At 37.7% G+C, this 19,706-nt stretch overlaps 1 protein-coding gene across 9 annotated transcripts in view; it reads left to right on the top strand.

Moving 5' to 3' along the window:
• The window catches only part of DCAF1 (DDB1 and CUL4 associated factor 1), a 123,829-nt gene extending 105,363 nt beyond the window's left edge, over positions 1–18,466 (top strand). For 5 of the 9 annotated variants that reach the window (XM_074198059.1, XM_074198061.1, XM_074198060.1 and 2 more), the window contains exons 23-24: positions 7,898–7,906; positions 12,171–13,174. In XM_074198059.1, coding sequence (XP_074054160.1) covers positions 7,898–7,906; positions 12,171–12,692 — 531 coding nt within the window. In that variant the 3' untranslated portion in view covers positions 12,693–13,174. The other 4 variants (XM_074198065.1, XM_074198067.1, XM_074198066.1 and 1 more) reach the window with 3 other exon arrangements.
• The last annotated feature ends 1,240 nt before the right edge of the window (positions 18,467–19,706 follow it).

Genomic DNA, 19,706 nt, shown 5'->3' with positions numbered 1-19,706 from the left:
TGGAGAAATAAAAAGTCAAGTATTTCCAGGAACTTAATGAAAAAAAGTGCAAAAGAAGGGGGCTTAGCCCTACCTGATCTAAAATTATATTATAAAGCATCAGTCATCAAAACTCTTTGGTATTGGCTAAGAAATAGAGTGGTGGACCAGTGGAATAGACTAGGTGCAAAAGCAGGAGACAATTATAGTAGTCTGCTGTTTGATAAACCCAAAGAGTCCAGCTATTGGGCTTAAAAACTCTCTCTGATAAAAACTGCTGGAATGGAAGAAACTTAGATTAGACCAACATCTAACACCCTTTGCCAAGATAAGATCCAAATGGATACAGGATTTAGACATAAAAAACAATACTATAAGCAAATTAGAAGATAAAGGACTAGTTTACCTGTCAGATCTATGGAAAGGGGAGCAGTTTATGACTAAGGAAGAGTTGGAGAACATCACCAAAAACCAACTACATGATTTCAATTACATTAAATTAAAAAGCTTTTGCACAGATAAAACCACTGTAACCAAAATCAAAAGAAATGTAGTAAATTGGGAAACAATCTTTACAACTAATGATTCTGACAAAGTACTCATTTCTAAAATATACAGAGAACTGAGTCATATATATATATATATATATATAATTATTATTATTATTATTATTATTTTTTTTTTAGTTTTTCACAAGGCAAACGGGGTTAAGTGGCTTGCCCAAGGCCACACGGCTAGGTAATTATTAAGTGTCTGAGACCGGATTTGAACCCAGGTACTCCTGATTTCAGGGCCGGTGCTTTATCCACTGTGCCACCTAGCCTCCCTGAGTCATATTTTTAAAACAAAAGGCCATTCCCCAATTGACAAATGGTCAAAGGATATGCAAAGGCAATTTACAGTTGAGGAAGCAATCTGTAGTCATATGAAAAATTGCTCTAAATCATTACTTATTAGAGAAATGCAAATTAAAGCTTCTCTGAGGTACCATCTCACACCTCTCAGACTGGCCAATATGACCAGAAAGGATAATGATCATTGTTGGAAGGGTTGTGGGAAATCTGGGACACTATTACACTGTTGGTGGAGCTGTGAACTCATCCAACCTTTCAGGAGAGAAATTCGGAACTACGCCCAAAGGGCAACAAGAAGGAGCATACCCTTTGACCCAGCGATACCACTACTGGGTCTGTACCCTGAAGAGATCATGAAGAAGGGTAAAAACATCACTTGTACAAAAAATATATATATAGCAGCCCTGTTTGTGGTGACAAAGAATGGGAAATCAAGTCAAGGTCCTTCAATTGGGAAAGGGCTTAGCAAACTGGGGTATACCTATGGTCATGGAACACTATTGTTCTATTAGAAACCAGGAGGGACCAGGATTTCAGGGAAGCCTGGAGGGATTTGCATGAGTTGATGCTGAGTGAGAGATGAGCAGAAGCAGAAAAAACACCGTATACCCTAACGGCAACATGGGGGTGATGCTCAACCTCGAAGGACTCGCTCATTCCATGGGTGCATCGATCGGGAACAATTTTGGGGCCGTCTGCAAAGGAGAATGCCATCCGTACCCAGATGAAGAACCGTGGAGTTTGAACAAAGTTCAAGGACTATTCCCTTTAATTTAGGGAAAAAAACCCCAGATATCTTATTGTCTGATCTTGTTATCTCTTAGACTTTTTTTGTCTCTTCCTTAAGGATATGATTTCTCTCTCATCACACTCAATTTGGATCAAGGTACAACATGGAAACAAAGTGAAGACTGACAGAGTGCTTTCTGTGGGGGGATGGGGGGGAGGGAAGTAAGATTGGGGGGAAATTGTAAAACTCAAATAATATCTTTAATAAAAATAAATTTTAAAAAACGGTATAGACCCAGTAGTGGTATTGCTGGATCGAAGGGTATGCACATTTTTATTGCCCTTTGGGCATAATTCCAAATTACTCTCCAGAAAGGTTGGATGAGTTCACAACTCCACCAACAATGCATTAGTGTCCCAGATTTCCCACATCCCTTCCAACATTGATCATTGAACTTTCTGGTCATATTGGACAGTCTGAGAGGTGTGAGGTGGTACCTAAGAGTTGCTTTAATTTGCATTTCTCTAATCAGTAATGATTTAGAGCAATTTTTCATATGACTATAGATCGCTTTGATTTCCTCTTCTGTAAATTGCCTCTGCATATCCTTTGACCATTTGTCAATTGGGGAAATGTCTTGTTTTGTTTTTTTATGCAAGGCACTGGGGTTAAGTGACTTGCCCAAGGCCACACAGCTAGGTAATTATTAAGTGTCTGAGGCCGGATTTGAACTCAGGTACTCCTGACTCCAGGGCCAGTGCTCTATCCACTGTGCCACCTAGCTGCCCCAATGGCTTGGTTTTTTTTTTTTTATAAATTTGACACAGTTCTCTATATATATATTTTAGGAATGAGTCCTTTGTCAGAAATACTAGTTGTAAAAATTGTTTCCCAATTTACTACATTTCTTTTTTTAATGAAAGATTTTATTTATTTTGTGTTTTACTATTTTACCCCATTCTTTCTCCACCCCCCCCACCAGAAGGTAGTCTGTTAGTCTTTACATTGTTTCCATGGTATACATTGATCTAAGTTGAATGTGATGAGAGAGAAAAATCATATCCTTAAGGAAGAAAAATAAAGTATAAGAGATAGCAGAATTACATAATAAGATAACAGGCTTTTTTTCTTCTAAATTAAAGGTAATAGTCTTTGTTCAAACTCCACAATTCTTTCTCTGGATACAGATGCTCTTCTCCATCGCAGAGAACCCAAAATTGTCCCTGATTTTTGCACTGATGGAACGAGCAAGTCCATCAAGGTTGAACATTACCCCCATGTTGCTGTTAGGGTGTACAGTGTTTTTCTGGTTCTGCTCATCTCACTCAGCATCAGTTCATGCCAATCCCTCCAGGCTTCCCTGAATTCCCATTCCTCCTGGTTTCTAATAGAACATTCCATGACATACATATACCACAATTTGTTCATTCATTCTCCAATTGATGGAGTCACTCAATTTCCAATTCTTTGCCACCACAAACAGGGCCACTATGAATATTTTTGTACAAGTGATGTTTTATCCCTTTTGTATAATCTCTTCAGTGTATAGACCCAGTAGTGGTATTGCTGCATCAAAGGGTATGCACATTTTTGTTGCCCTTTGGGCATAACTCCAAATTTCTCTCCTGAAAAGTTGCATGAGTTCACAACTCCACCAACAATGCATTAGTGTCCCAGATTTCCCACCTTTCTTCCAGCATTAATAATTGTCCTTTCTGGTCATGTTGGCCAATCTGAGAGGTGTGAGGTGGTATCTCAGAGATACCTTAATTTGCATTTCTCTAGTAAGTAATTTTTCATATGACTATGGATCGCTTTGATTTCCTCAGCTGTAAATTGCCTCTTTATATCCTTTGGGAATATCCAGTTGGGGAATGGCTTGTTTTTTCAATAAATTTTATAAATTTGACTCAGTTCACTCTATATATTTTAGAAATGAATCCTTTGTCAGAAATGCTAGTTATAAAAATTGTTTCCCAATTTACTACATTTCTTTTGATCTTGGTTACAATGGTGTTGTTTGTGCAAAACTTTTTAATTTAATGTAATCAAAATTATCTAGTTTGTTTTTAATGTTGTTCTCCATCTCTTCTTGGTCATCAGCTGCTTCCCTTTCCATAAATCTGACAGGTAACCTATTCCTTGATCTCCTAGTTTGCTTATAATATTGTTTTTTATGTCTAGATCTTGTACCTATTTTGATCTTATCTTGGTGTGAGATGTTGGTCTAATCCACATTTCTTCCATTACTAACTTCCAATTTTCCCAACAGCTTTTATCGAGGATTGTGTTTTTTCCACAGAAGCTGGAGTCTTTGGGTTTATGAAACAGCAGATTTACTATAATCATTTCCTGCCATTGCACCTAATCTATTCCACTGATCCACCACTCTTATTTCTTAACCAATACCAGACAGTTTTGATGACTGATGCTTTATAATATAATTTTAGATCTGTTAGGGCTAAACCACCTTCTTTTGCACTTTTTTCATTAAATGCCTGGAAAGTATTGACTTTTTATTTCTCCATATGAATTTACTTACAATTTTTTTCTAACTCATTAAAGTACATTTTTTGAATTCTGATTGGTAAGGCACTAAATAAGTAGTTTAATTAGCTATAACTGTCATTTTTATTATTTTAGCTTGACCTATCCATGAGCAGTTGATATTTGCCCAGTTATTTAAAGCTGATTTTATTTGTGTGAGAAGTGTTTTGTAGTTGTTTTCATAGAGTTTCTGAGTCTGCTTTGGCAGGTAGACTCCCTAGCATTTTATATTGTCTGAAGTTACTTTGAATGGGATTTCTCTTTCTAGCTCTTGCTTCTGAATCTTGCTAATCATATACAGAAGTGTTGAAGATATATGAGGGTTTATTTTATTATGTGATTTTAGTACGTCCTGTGCCCTTCCTGTTTGTCATCTTTAATTTATATGAGGACCACATAAGATCTAAGGACTGTTATGTGTTTTTGTGTATTGTCACTTTTATTTCTCTCACCACTATCCCAAGTGTTATTTGTCTTTCTTTGCAAAATCTTTTCCCTTTACTTATCCCCACTTTTCCCTCTATCAGTCTCTAGAAAGATTTAAATACTATGACTACTGATTATAATTTTGTTTATTTTTATAATTGTTTATAGTTATGTTTTTAAAGGGTATAGTGCTTATACATTTTTAATGGAACAAAAATATTTTAGTTCCTCCTTCCATCCTATCCCTATTGAAAAGAACATTTTTACAAATTTTTACAAATATCCATTTTACAAATATCCATTCTAAAGCAAAACAAATTTCCACATTGACCATGTCTCAAAAAATATATATCTCATTCTACACCCTTGAGTTTTTCACTTCTCTATCAGCACACAACACAGAGTTTGTCATATGAGAGGTGCTAACAAATATTTATTTATTTATTTATTGATTGATTGTTAGGAAGTGGATACTTCATCATTGATCCTCTCAGATCAGCTGGTTGCTCTCAGTGTTGAATAGATTTCTTAAGTCTTTTAAAGCTATTTATCTTTACAATGTTGTTATTATATAAATTGGTCTCCTGGTTCTTTTCATTTCAGTCTTCTTAAGGTAATACAAGTCTTCTCAGGTTTCTCTGAAACCATTTTTTAAAATATTTCTTATAGCAGCTATAAATATTTTCTTATAGTTGCATACCGAATTTGTTTAGCCATTTCTTAATTATGGATACTTGCAGTGTAACCCTGTGGCAAATCACTTCACTGTTTTTCCCAGTTTTCTATCTGTCAAATTGAGATAATAACAGCATCCAACCTCCTATGGTTGTTATGAGACTCAAATGAGATAGTAATTATAAAGCATTTATTATAGTTGCTGTTACAGAAAGAGTAGCAGTAAATATTTTTATACATATGATTCCTTTTCCTCCTTTATTTTCTCTGGAGTATCAGTTAAAGGATATTCCCAGTTATGCTATTTTTTTGGGGCACAGTTCCAGAATGGACGGACCAATCCATAGCTCCAGGACATTGCAGTTCTTTGATTTTAAAATAAAAGGAAAAAACTTCCCCTTCCTCTCTTCCTCAAGTGTGTTTTAAAAGGTGACTTGCAGATCACCTTTCTATAAAATAGTTGTCCTTCTACAAAAGTGGGAGAAAAGTCATATAAAATATTAAGGGAGTGGAAGAGACCAACTGAATCAAAGAGTATTCTCAGAAGCCTTTGAACAATGGGCCTAGAGAACTACTTGATAGATTGGGACCCATTGGGGAGGGAAAGTTACAATTGTGTTTTCTTTTTCTTGGCACACTTTCCTACATAACTTTCTTCTGAAGGCTCAGAAGCAGGGGATAGAGAAGAAAAGGGAGCAGATGAATTCGTTCTGTTACAGGGAGATATTTAATTGTTCTTAGGGAACACTCAATTGAATAAACCAATGAGGAGTTCTGATGTTTTTGATTAGGAAGAGAATATAGGGAAGGTGGGGGGGAGGTAGGTAGCCAGCTAGGGTGTCAAACTGAACAAATGAACCTATTTGATAGAACTTCTCTCAGTGTTTTTAAGTTCTGGAAGGCTTAGAAAATACCAAAATATTATGCCATGACCTTACTTTAAGGCAGTCATTGTTAGAGGTGAGTCATTTTAATTTTATGAAATCTTATATTGCATGAATCTGATGGGGTGGCATATTTCTGTTATTATCAGTAGGGCAGCCAGGTGGTGATATAATGCCCAGGTTGCTGGGCTAGAGTCAAGAAGACCTGATTTCTCGGACACTTACTTGTGTGTAACCCTGGGCAAGTCACTTCACCCTGTTTTCCTCAGTTTCCTCATTTGTCAAATGGGGATAATAACAGCACCTACCTCCCTGAAGGTTGTGAGGTTCAAATGAGATAATTGAAAAGTGTTTAGTATAGTGCCTACACTTAGTAAGTACTGTGTAAATGTTAGCAATTATTATCATTGTATTTTGTGAATCATCTGGGTTGCATGTCTTATCCGAGACCTTGGCTCCATATTACCTTTTGTCTTGACAGATCATCAAATTTCTTAAATGTCATTTGAGATTTCTTTGGGTTTCATATATAGATGGCAAATAAAATGATGTCACTGAATTAGATTCTTTACAGTATTTCTTGTGTTGTATTCTTCTTATTTTGGGCAAATGTTAAGAGTAGACCTTAAATTAAAATCTAGTCCTGAAATCTGTATCCGGATGGTGAACTTCTTATACCCCTCTAAAACCTTAACTTTCTTGTGCTTTTGATTTATGTGGAGGGTGAAGGTGGAAGTACAAGTGAGGGTTGGGGTTTATTTTGAGTAAAGCTTCTTTATAATTTGAGTTTGATTGAGTCACATTTGCAGTCATGAGAATTTGTGGAGTGTGTGTCACTTCATCACATTTCTCTGCTCTTCTTTGGCCACTGTAATCTTACTATTTCCTTGGTCCTAGCTCTCTTTTTCTGCTTTGTTTAGATTAGTGTGCCTTTGCTCTGTATTTAATAGCTCCAGGCCAGTCGTTTTCATATGGGTCATTTTCTATTCAAATTTTTTTTAACCAAAACCACAAAATTTTGTGTTCTAATCTTCTCAGATGTTAGTAGTTTGACCTTGAACATTTGTTCTTTTTCTGTGGCACAGGAATCAGAGGCTTGAGTGATCTCTCTTTGCATGTTCTCCTTACTAAAATAATATAAAGTCTAAGTGGCCCTCAGCAGTCTGATAAAATTAAATAAGATCAGAAAAACCCCCCACTATATTTTAATGGTTATCTTTCTCCTTTCACCTCTTTAGATTTTTCCTTTAAAGTTTAATGAGTTGTACCTCAAAGTGACTTAACCCAACACAATATAGACTAAACTAGTGCTTTTTTCTTATTATTCATGAGAAAATGTGCACAAAGTTTTATTTGGAATCAAAAAGGCATCCATAGATTATCCCAGGGTTCGTATGCCTGTAAACCTGAAAGGTAATTTGATTATAATATAAATAAGGAGATTGTTATCTTGATTAAATCTAATTGAGACAAAAGTATCTGTTTAATAGGCAAGTCAATAATTTTGATGTTGACAATGTAGTAAAAACAAATAAAAGTTTAAAATTCAATTAATTGTTTTTAAAGTAGTATACCTCTATAGAAAGTGATATATTTAAGGTAAGAGGACTGCCCATAAGATTTAGGCATTTTGAAAAATCATCAAGCAGAAGTCATCTAATTATTGTTAAACATATTTTTTGTAAAGTAAACCTCAACAAGAGAATAACTCTATCTTTTCTCCACTCCATTTTGGAATCTATGACACATTGTATGCTGTGTTTCCTGTATTGTGTCCGTCCATGTGTCCTCTGACTGCATAGAAGCGGATGGTAAGATTCTTTACTCATATCAATCATAGCCATAGTTGAATATATTGTATCTGATAGGCTCACATTTCCTGGTAAAATGGCTTAAATGTATAAGTTTTAGACATTAATGGGGGAGGGGGTAGAATGCAGCTATCTGAACCTAAAATGAATCAGCTGGGTAGCAAGTCTTATTCCAGATGTAACAAAAAGATAGCAAATATTGCAGATAGTATAAGGTACAGAATTTTTATTTTGAAAAAGAAGGCTACCTGGGTCATAATATTAGGGTCAGGTCTGGATCACATATAAAACTATCGTCTCATCCTTGTACCAGTTGTTAAGACAAGCTGCTCAGTTCAGATGGCATGATTTGCCTGGAAAAATAAGGTTAATGCTACTTCTGTTGGAAAAGTAGCTATTTTGTTTCTAGAAAGAAGAGTTTTGAATAGTCTCATGCTTATTATCATCAATTGAAAAAGATTTATCATAAAATAAGTCTTGATTATCTCTATCAGTCATAAGTTATTGTCAGCTGTTCTGTTCTTGAAGGAAGGTAATTCTACCCAGAAGGCCTCTTTATGAGAGAAAAAGAAACCTTTTAATTAAATGATAGTGAGTGTCTTAGAAAAGGAAGATACATTTGAGTGTATTTAATTTTAAATAGGATGAGCGCGCTTAGGTGGTGCAGTGGATAGAGCACCAACCGTGGAGTCAGGAGTACCTGAGTTCAAATCCAGCCTCAGACACTTAATAATTACCTACCTGTTTCTGGCCTCAGGCAAGCCACTTAACCCCATTTGCCTTGCAAAAACCTAATAAAAATTTTTTAAATAGCATCAATAGATGATGATGATGATGATGATGATGGTGATGGTGATCATAATTATGAGTATAAGGAAAAATAGCTAAAAAGGAGGAAAGTAAGATTTTTGAGAAATAGAGACATGAGGGTCAGCTAGGTGACGCAGTGGATAGAGCACCGGTCCTTAAGTCAGGAGTACCTGAGTTCAAATCCAGCCTCAGACACTTAATAATTACCTAGCTGTGTGACCTTGGTCAAGCCACTTAAGCCCATTGCCTTGCAAAAAAAAAAACTAAAAAAAAAAGAAATAGAAATGTGACTCCACTAGGAGCTTGCCTGAGGAGCAATTTAATTGCTACTCAGCAAAAGGATAACAGTAGCTGTATTTAAAACAACTGGAACAAACTAAATGTATTTCTGATTGGGCAAGTGGAAAGGCAGATTGTGAATCTTGAAAACCCATTGAATTGGCTAGAAATTGTCCCTTCCATTTTGATTAAAAAATGCATTGCTTCCTTGCTGATTATGATAGTTGGATGCAGGGACCTGTTTGAAATGGATCACATTAGAAATCATTGCTAAAAGGAGAGATTCCAGTATTTTGTATAGGACTCCACTGTTCTTTTCTTACCCACTTGGAAAGGAATTCCAGAAGGAAAAAGTAATAATTTGGTTAAAGGAAACTGGAACTATTAGATTCTCAAGGTAAAAAATCTATCTTTAAGGGAGAAAAGTCAAAATAGTTTTTAAGATAGTACTGAAATATGGCTTGCTTTCTCTAAGATATTAAGGAAAACTTACAACATTGGTTTTAAGTATATATATAATATATGTATATATGTATATATATTATATATAAAAGTTGACCTTTTTATAGTTTGTTGATATGTAACAGTTATTCCCATTAATTGAATTCAGACCCCAGTTCTAAACTTGAACCCAAAGGGAGTGATAAGGCTGTAAAGTGTTTATATAATAATCCTGTTCCCAAGCCACTGTCTTGTTTGACCCGGGGGGGGTGGGCTGGGGGGCAGGAGGAATTCCTGAATGCCATTTTTTTTCTTTGATCTTTTTGTCGGTCTCTTGCTCATATAAACCTTGATACTTAATTATGAAAGCTGGAGTACTTTGCTGCTGCCTTATACTTGAAACAGGAGGGATTCTCCTGGAATCTTTCTATGAATTTTTTAGATAAGTTAGATGAATTATTTATAAGAGTACTTTGGCTTTAGAGGAGTTGGATTCATAACAGTCCTATCCATATGTGGTATTGTAGAAAATAAACTAGTAATGAATGTTCAAAATAATTTTAAAAAAAAGAAAATAAACTAGTATTGGTTTTTAAACACTAGAAGTTTAATCAGGCAGATTTCTGAACATTCCTCTTACCTCTTTTTCTTATAATTAATAGCAGTGTTCCCTGGGTCTTCTTTGATGGCTTTGTCTAGAATTAGTTCAAATACAGGGAGATGAAGTGAAAAGTTGGATTTTTTAGAATTGTTGAAGGCCCAGATAGGCCCAAGTTCAGGACTTATGAATTTGGAATTTTGTCTGCAAAGCTTAGGACCCTTTCAGAATTACTTTTAGGAAATAGAATTTCTTCTTACCTAGGGCTAAGCTAAGGTAATAATAACATTTTATGAGATCTTAGACCTAGCAACATGTATCTCATTCAGTTGCTTGATTCACTGGTGACTCTTTTAACATTTTACTCTAATTTTGTATATTCTCACCTGACTTGGGATTTGTCTTTTTTTATATGTGCCTGCTTTTCACACCCAATTGCTTGTCATGATGGTAGGGTAAAGGTCACAAAAATGTGCCAGCAAAGATGATTACTTCTTTCAATTGTAATCTATCTAGTCTGTGTGTAGTTTTGTTTTGTTTTGTTTTGTTTTTGGACTTGACGAGGGATTCATTTTTTCCTTTTGTTTTGTTTTTGGACTTGACAAGGTATTCATTTTTTCCTTAAATTTTGATTATTTTGCTCATGTCAGTATTAATTACCTGGTGTTTTTGCAGTGATTTGACTTATCTTTCTCTTGATTCACTTCAGTTGAGTGAATAGTTATTGATAACCCAAAGGTACAGTGGTCTCATTTTGTGTTCCTTAGTGCTGTAGACCTCAAGCTGGTCCCACTAAATAGTAAACTAAGAGTTTCGGTTTTACATGTGCCACCTTTCTTTCTTTATTCTTTATGTGAAAACATTGTACTGTTACTTCTAAAAATCTGTGAATTCATAGTAATAATTGACAATTCCAGGTCATTAGATGGTTAAAATTCTTACTGATACTAGTTCAGACATAGTAGGCAGAAGAAAAAAAGCAACCAACCAAACTAGTAAATTCTGGTTGATTGAAGGAAGGTCAGAGATATTTGTGGGTTGTAAAAATAATTGGTTTATATTATAATTTTTTTATTTGGAGCTTGTTGGTTACATTCCTCACTTGTGTTCTGGGTTGGGGAGGGTCCATTACTAAGAATCATATTGAATGCAAGTTACAGCATTCCTTTGCTATTTACATTTTAGTAATTGGTGTTCAAGCCAGGATGGGAAGTTTGATTACATTCCTGTGCAAAGTTAAACTTGGTAACAAATGGCAGATTGTAGAATTTGCAAAACCCTGAGAACGGGGATCAAAACATTCCATTCATTTCCTAGTAGTACCTTTTCTGTCTCTGAGAAGATCTTGGGAGAAATACATTAACAGTTTAGCACATTGTGGTTGATTGATGAAGTGAAGAATTGTGTGTTGAATTGTATTATCACTTGGGGCTTATACCTCTGCATTGTAGTTATGATAGAATTTGTTCTTTTGTTTTATGGTAAGAATAATGGGGATATTATAGTTGCATTATATCCTAACAATGCAAAACATCAAACCTAGGACGTTGAAAATGCAGTGGGATCTTGAGAAGATGAATTTAAATACTCATTTGGCTCTAACTGGCATGTATTTTCTCAGTTCTAAAACAGAATTTACTTGATTATTGAAAGAAACTTGTTCTATTCTTATTTAAATGATTCATATTTGAATTTTTTTTTCTTGCTTTGGCTGAGGCAGGAGAGGCATGAAGATGAGTTTAATTCTCTCTTGTCTTGTGATTAGATTTTTGCTTAACTTTTAATACCTTGTTGGGCAGTTTTAGGTGAACTGCTGAAGGTTGAATAGAGATTGAACTTGGCTTGACAAAGCAGTCTAATATTTTGAACTGGGAGTCCTTTCGAGGAGATATTTCCTTTTTTGTGCTATGCTTTCCTGTGGGTAGACATAGCTTGTGAATCTCAGAGTTATCAGTGTGATACTTTAAACCAGGACTAATCCAAAAATGCCTGAGAATTTGGGAGTAAGGTACTTCTTAGGTAATTTCCCCATCCATTTGATAAAGTAACCTGTTTGATAAAAGCTAAATCTGATGTTTCTGCCATGAGTTTGGTTTTGAGGCATTTGTCCTAATGAACCTATTGATTTCTCTACAGGAAGAAGAAGAACAGGAGGAAGAAGATGATGATGAAGATGATGATGACACAGATGATCTTGATGAACTTGACACTGACCAACTGCTGGAAGCAGAGTTAGAGGAGGATGAAAACAATGAAAATGCTGGTGAAGATGGTGATAATGACTTCTCTCCTTCAGATGAAGAGCTGGCTAACTTGCTTGAAGAAGGAGATGAAGGGGAGGATGAAGACTCTGATGCAGATGAGGAAGTTGAATTGATACTAGGAGACAGTAAGTATAGACAGAACCATCACTCTGATCCTAGGAAGCATCAGAGCGTATTCATTACTACATGCCAACCCAGATGGAGAGTCAAATATGTCTTCTTTGCTCTGCCCTCAGCTGCTAACCGTACATTTCCCTTGGAGGAAAGGCAAAGTCAGCACCTGTGTTTATTTGCTATCTCACCACATAAACTGTGTAACCAACTGGTCCCTTACCTTCAGAGGACTAAACTTCCTAGATCAGATGGAAAAAATTTAGTTGTTTGTTCCATCTGAGGGGCACGTCTGAATTCATCAGAAGAAGCTCTCATGAACAGTTATTCATTTCTAAAGAGATAAAGTGATAGAGTCCATTGTGTTGTCCTTTTCCTCTCTGCTATTGGCTCCTCCCTCTTAGAAGCGGTGGGACACATTCTCTCTTCTCATTTCTTTCTGTTCTGCTTAGCCCTTCTTCCTTCTTTGCCTCCTCCTCCTCCTCCTCCTCCTCCTCGTGATGAATAAGCCAGCAAAGCCATAGATAATACATTTCCCATTAGGACCAAACTTGGTGGCCCTATGTGCTTCTGAGATAGGGTTGTCCCTTGTTTTTGCTCAGGAATCCTGTAAAAACCAGCTAATGATGTAAAATAAGATCATTTTTACCTCTTAGCTGAATTGTCAACACTCATTTAGTGCAGACTCCCGTTTAGGCTGCTCACCAGCCCCTCAGTAAGGTGTTCGCATCACTGGCGGATTCATTCATGCTGTTCTTCTGTTTCGTTGTAGTGCTTCACTGCCCATCTGTGGCCAAACTCATGAATTTTGGGGAAATAATCCCTATGATCTCCAGCGGGTTTTCTTATATATAGTCCAGTCAGCACTTTTAAAGGTGGTAGGTATTATGTCCAAAGAGAAGAGGACACAACACAGACCTAATTAAAGCCAAGCCTCGTCATAGTTGACCTGTTTTTATAATGGATGGGTTTAATGGTGGCGGGGAAGGTGGTGGGGACAGAGGGGAGGAAATTATGTAGTTGGAGGTATAAGTCAGGTAATCCCCTTTAAACTGTGATGTAAGGACATTTTCTCTGGGATATATCTTGTTGGTTTTAATCAAAGAATCTAAGACCAACTTAGAGGACACTGGCTTCTCTGTAGCCACTTCCATGAACTTCTGTTGTTATTTTAAGGAAACTCTTTTGGGGGGAGGAGTTGGGTACTATAACTCCCATCTATCCTACTGAGAGAAGGGAGAAGGCTGTTTATCAACCTGTTTCCTGCACTTGGAGACTGAGATGCTAGGACAGCCCAGGAGATGGGGCAGTGCTTTGGAGAGACTTTTATCTTTTCCCAGGAAGAGTTTCTATTCAGCAGAAGGTTTTTTTTTTTCTTTGTCAAAGGACTTGGCATGGAGTAAGGGGTGGGTGAAACATATCAACATTATTATAAAAAGTGGGGGGGTGGGGGACAGGTTTTATTAAACATTTTTATTGTACTTAATTGGACACGGGATACAAGCTGTATCGACATTGTCAATTTTTAATTCACTTAAATGACAAGGGTTTAGTGAGGCACATTAAAAGGGGTGGCAAGCAGCCGTGGCGGAGAGTAAAGTCCAGTTCGTGGTGGTGCCAGCTAATGCAAGTGAGTACTGCTTTAATTTTTTAATTTTTTAGTTTGAATGCAAGGCCACCAAAATTTGAGTTTGGCTTGTGAAATTACTTCCTATTGTAGCCATCAGGGCATCAAGCATTTGAGATTTGGGTACTACTTTCTCCCAAGCCAAATCTACAGGCACAGTACTTGTGTTGTTCAGAGGGGGAAAGCTTCTGGTGCAGAAGCTTTGGGAAAGAAGCTTCAATTATTACCTCATAGGTGCTGGAGGGGAGGGAAAGGTTGGGTAGTACAGGTGGGAAAAAAAGTTTATAGTGAGCATAGAGAATAACCCAGAATACATCATCAGTCTCAGCTTGTAGACTGTGCTTAGTGTACTTCGGTTTTTCAAAGTTATGATGGCATTGAGAGCAGTCTCTTAGGCTACAAATGGCCTGTTTTCAGGGGATGAGGCTTAGGCATTACTGTTGTCCTGTGTTCTAGCCACTCTGGCTAGACTTTGTGCCAGAGTTGGGGAGGAAGGCAGACGTTGCTGTTTGCCATGTATATGCACATGCATATTCATTCCCCCTAAGAAGGGGAATTTGTTTGCTTACTTCAGGGTCATTAGGTTTCTTAAGATTTCTCAGTGTCCTGAGAAGACTTTTCTAGGTTATCTGGTTTGGCACATACTGCCAAGCATCCAGTTTACTCTTAAAAAAAAAAATAGCACAGGCTAAGTAGGACGAAAGTCCTGTAACATGAGTTAAATTGATAGCAGTGATGGTGAGGTCTGGCCAAGTATTTATATAACTGTGTGTTTACAAAGTGTCTTTTCTGTCAAAGCTTTGTTTTTTTTTTTTTTTCTCATTTCCCTCATGTGAGAGAACAGTCAACAGGAGTGGTATTCTTGAAAGTCAGTCTTCTTACATAATTTTTCATAGTTCACTTTCATAGTATCAAAAATTGAATCAACTTTTTGAAACTAGCTTAAAGATTAAGGCTACAGAATTCCTTAATTGCCTTTTCTTGGTTGTTGACCATGCATGTTAGCTAAAGCTTATGGTTAGGTTTCACTTCCCCACAGTTGGGTCTAGTACTTTGGAATGAATTGTCCTGGTCCATTTGGTATACCTTAATTTCCAGATGTGTCTTTGGCCATCTCTAGGGTTTGGGGGCAGGAAAGTCAAGTGGTTAAGCCCACATGAGATAATAGGCTGTGTTGGCCTCCTTTCTCTTCTTTGAGCCCCCAGCCTTCTTGGCATCTCTTTTCTAGACTGCTGGAGATGAGATTAGATAACCTTTAGTAATTTACTCCAGTAATTCCAGGTCTCTATTCTCTAATCTTCCTTCCTTGTTTTCTTAGAAGATCTTTGCTTTCTGTCTCCTTTGCTTGATTGTGATTCCTCTGATCCCAGGAGCTGTTACTTTAGCCATCTGGTCTAGACTTGCTCAAGAGCTCTATTGTCTCCTTCTCTTTTTCTTGGAAGTGATGTTTGGGAAAATGTTTTGATTTACCTGTAATTTCCAATAAGGTGGTTAATTAACTCTAGTATCAGAAAAAATCTGAAGAATAAAATTTTGCAGAGTATGAGACCTGATCTTTATCCATTTGGAAGCTTTAAGCCTATTAAAGAGACAGTAAATGTTTAGTAATCACATAGCTAAGACGAGAAGTCAACTCATTCCCTTCCATGGGAATTACAGGATTGCTAAAAATTTTTGTTTTCTCATTCATTGGCATTTTCTGTTTTGTGAACAGCCAAAATGGACACTGAAACTAGAGTCAGGCTTTCTCCTGTCCTGCTTGATTTCAGGTTTTTTTTTTTTTTTTTTTTTTTTGCAAGGCAAATGGGGTTAAGTGGCCTGCCCAAGGCCACGCAGCTAGGTAATTATTAAGTGTCTGAGACTGGATTTGAACCTAGGTACTCCTGACTCCAGGGCTGGTGCTTCATCCACTGTGCTACCTAGCCGCCCCCCTGCTTGATTTCAAATTATATGTGATGACCCCCTTTTGAATGACCATGTAGGCTTTATAAATATAGAGGGAGCTGAGAGAATCAGATTTGACTCCTTGCATTTCCAAGCAATGTTATATAAGAGGGCATTAGTACAGCCTGCAGATGTGAGGAGGAAGGAACATAATGAAGCAGGCTATCGGAACTTTATATGCATAAAAGATGCTCAGTGGTGTGTTCTAGGTGGGCCTTAGACCTCCATTGTTGAGAGTAGGAGCAAGTCTCAAGGAAGTCAAATCCCTGCCTTGAATTTCAAAATAGCCTCTCTGTTGGCATTGCTGTCAGATAGCTAATACTCCAAAGGTAATTGGTGTTCCCATAGGGTTTTTTAGTTGGAAGTCTGGACAGGCCATCTTTCTTTAGAAGGTGATGCTGCTAATGAAGAGGCTCACTGATGGTAAATCCCAGACCTTCTACAGGAGAAAAAGATTTGATGAATGTTACATGGGGGGCGGTTCTGAGAAGTTTAGGGGGAAATATCCAAGTTCCTAACATCCAGAGTCTCATTACTGACACCCCTCATTTCTAGTCTAGAATCTTTAGGCCATGAGAATGTGGTTAACAAATGAGAAACCAAGATGGGATGGAATATTCAACTTACATGGAATTGTGAATATTGACTTACCCTGTTACCCAGGTAGCACTAAGATGGGAGGACCCCTATGTAAGTTTTATATATTCTGTCTTAAGAACACTATTCTGAGTAACATCTTGTTCTCTGTCCCCTGAGAATCTTAGGATCCTCTGGGCTTGGCTGCCACTCCATGATCTCGGGTTCAGCACTGTATGACATGGACCCCTGCTAAAACCCTGGATGGGGAATATCTCCTTTCTGTTTGGATTGAGGTTCCCTGTCAGGCAGCAGAAAGGTTCCTAAGAAAAGAAAAGTTAAAATTGCCTTTACCTTTTTTAAAAGAACATTGAACTGAGATTTCCCAGGGTAGGATATGGTTGCCAGCAACAGATGTGCTCACAGCTGCCAACACCGAGGAGCTAATTGGTCTGTTTTCTCCTTTCTTGAACATGGTAATTGACCCACTCAGGGAGGATAAAGGTAGAGCGCAGGACTTTCTGAACACTGCCTCCAGGTTCAGCACATAACCTCCTCTTTACCTCCCTTTTTCTTCTCTACCTTTCCAGCTGATAGCACAGATAACTCCGATTTGGAAGACGACATCATCTTATCTTTGAATGAGTGAGGAGTGATCATCATATGGATGCCCACTGAAGAAATTCTATTCCTGGCAGGCAGGAGACCAAATGAGCAGCGAATTCAGAACAAGCCTCCCTGACACCTCTTCTCTCTCTCCCATCCCTGTCTCTATCCCCTTTCCCAGGGATAGCTATTTTCCAAGAACCTGTAGGCTTCAAGCTAGGAGGGTTTTGGCTTAAGCAGAGAATCAATTGTGCCCAACAGTGGCCATTCAATAAAGAGACGAGGGGTCAGGCCCTTTTTCTGCCTTCTTTTCCCCACTTCCTCCAGGATGGACAAATCTTTCCTTAAGGAAAAGCCCCACTTCTCTGGGGATATTTCACAATATATTTTCTTTGTATAAAGTTCTTTACTAAAGAACAAGAAATAGTTTTATATAAAAGCAAAAAACAAAAAATTGCAGGTGTTTATAGCAAAGAGGGTGTGAACTTATATCCACCGGGTACCTTGTCCCCTAAGCTTCATTTCCTTTGGGAGAAAGTGATGCCCAAAGATCAATATAAAGAGGCGTTTTTACACAAGTATTTAAAAAGAAAAGGAAAATCGTGGTTTCTTAAATTGATAAGGATTAAGACTATTTTATTATAAATATAATATATGATTTTTTAAAAAAAAGGTTTTGTTGCCTCACATGCTGTCAGGATGTTGGTGTTTTTTTCCTTGACTTGAGGTGCCTTCGTGCCAGAGCTTGGGAGGAAGGCAGACATTGACTGCTGTTTGCCATGTATATGCACATATTCATTCACCCACCCTCACGGAATGGCAGGCAAGAGCAGGTCCTGGTATTTTGGTCACTGTGGATACTGGTTTTGTGGAGATGAGGGAACTTGTGATATAAGTTCACTCCCTCTCTATTTTTCTTCGTGATTCAGTTTTTTTTTTATCTTTTTTTTTCTTCCCTTTCTCCTGTGTGAAAAATTACAAATCAAAGGCCTTTTTCTTTAATGTAAAGTGTATTTATTTTAAAAAAAATACAAAATAAACTACAAGTCTGTCTTTGTTTATGGCCTTTACCTATTCTTTTTTTTTGCAGCAGTAGGTGGGGCCCTTCCTGCCCAGTATAGACAGATTTCTTCAACTCTCTAGGGACAGCAGCAGTAGCAATGTGGTAAGAATCAACCCCCCCCCCCCAAGAACTTCATTGAGACAAAGAACCAGTTCACTCTAGCAAGCTTCACTGTGCCTTTTCCATGCAGGGAGGTGTCGTTGTCTTTTCAGATAGCTGCTTCTAAAGAAGTACTATAGTGTGAACCAGTTCTCCCCCCCCCCCCCCCCCCCCCACCTTCTCCTTGCTTTGGCTTCAAGAGAGTAGACCATGGATATGACTGAAGCCGTGGCAGAGTGCGTGCTAGCTAATCCTGGGGAGGTGGAAAGGTGGAAAGGACAACAGGGGCCCCTGGGAAAGTAAGTTGTAGTAGAAAGGGAGCCTGAAGTGATAAGACAGCCAAGCCCAAGCACTTTTGCCACAGTGATTTAGTGGTCAGTGTACAAAGTTGAACAGGTGGAAACATGGGAGAGAACTAAGGGCTAGTTGTTTGCCTTTGAAAAGGGTATTTGAAAAGAGGGGATAGGGTTGGCCTTACCAGAAGCTGGATTATTAAGAAAGGTAATTCTTTTCTCCTTCAACCTTAGTTGCTTTGTTTTTAGGAGGAAAAAGTAAGAGTTTGAATTGATACTGAGGTGTAGTGGTAATATGATCAAGTGGATAGGGGAATGACCTGAGACTCTGGTTCTGATACCAACCCAGACTGAGTGACCCTGGACAAGTCATTTAACTTGTAAATTAAGCTGGAGGTAACTGTTTTAAGACTAATTGCACAGAGATACTAACTTGCTTTGTCAGAGGGAGAAGTTTCCTCCTTTTGAGTTTCCCACACCAATGAAATCACAAGTCAAAATCCTCTCCATGTTCTTTTTTTTTTTTTAAAGTATCTGAGGCTGGATTTGAACTCAGGTACTCCTGACTCCAGGACCAGTACTCTATCCACTGCGCCACCTAGCTGCCCCCTCTCCATATTCTTTAAATGGTGTTCCTCACTGCCCTGAACCCCTCAGTGAATGCCACCAGTTATGAGCATTTTTTGATTATACTACAGTAACAGCTTCTAGGCTCCTGGTCCAACTCCTTCATATTGTGGGGGTGGTGATAGAAAGGTGGTTAGGGTTATGGAAAAAATGATAATTCAGGCAGCTGTCTTATCACAACAGGATAGATTATCAGACCCATTTCACACAAATGTATTGTGGTTCCCAAGAGGATGGAAAAATTGAGGCACCAGCTGTACCTTCCATATACAACTTCTGTCCCTGTGCAGCAGCTAAGGCAATTAACATTTACTTTCTATGCCAGTATTGTGGATCCAAAGAAAGGTAAGATACTTTAAATTCTAGATGAAACTCCAGTCTTGTCTGCAATGGTCAGGGAGTTTATGTATTAAGGAGTCAGACTTGTTTCCTAGACTTGGCATTTCCCCTAAATCAGTGTCT

This window comes from Macrotis lagotis, chromosome 8, assembly GCF_037893015.1.
Source record: "Macrotis lagotis isolate mMagLag1 chromosome 8, bilby.v1.9.chrom.fasta, whole genome shotgun sequence".
Classification (NCBI taxonomy): domain Eukaryota; kingdom Metazoa; phylum Chordata; class Mammalia; order Peramelemorphia; family Peramelidae; genus Macrotis; species Macrotis lagotis.
Note: the sequence above shows the minus strand (reverse complement) of the source record. Positions and strands in the feature narration are given on the sequence as shown.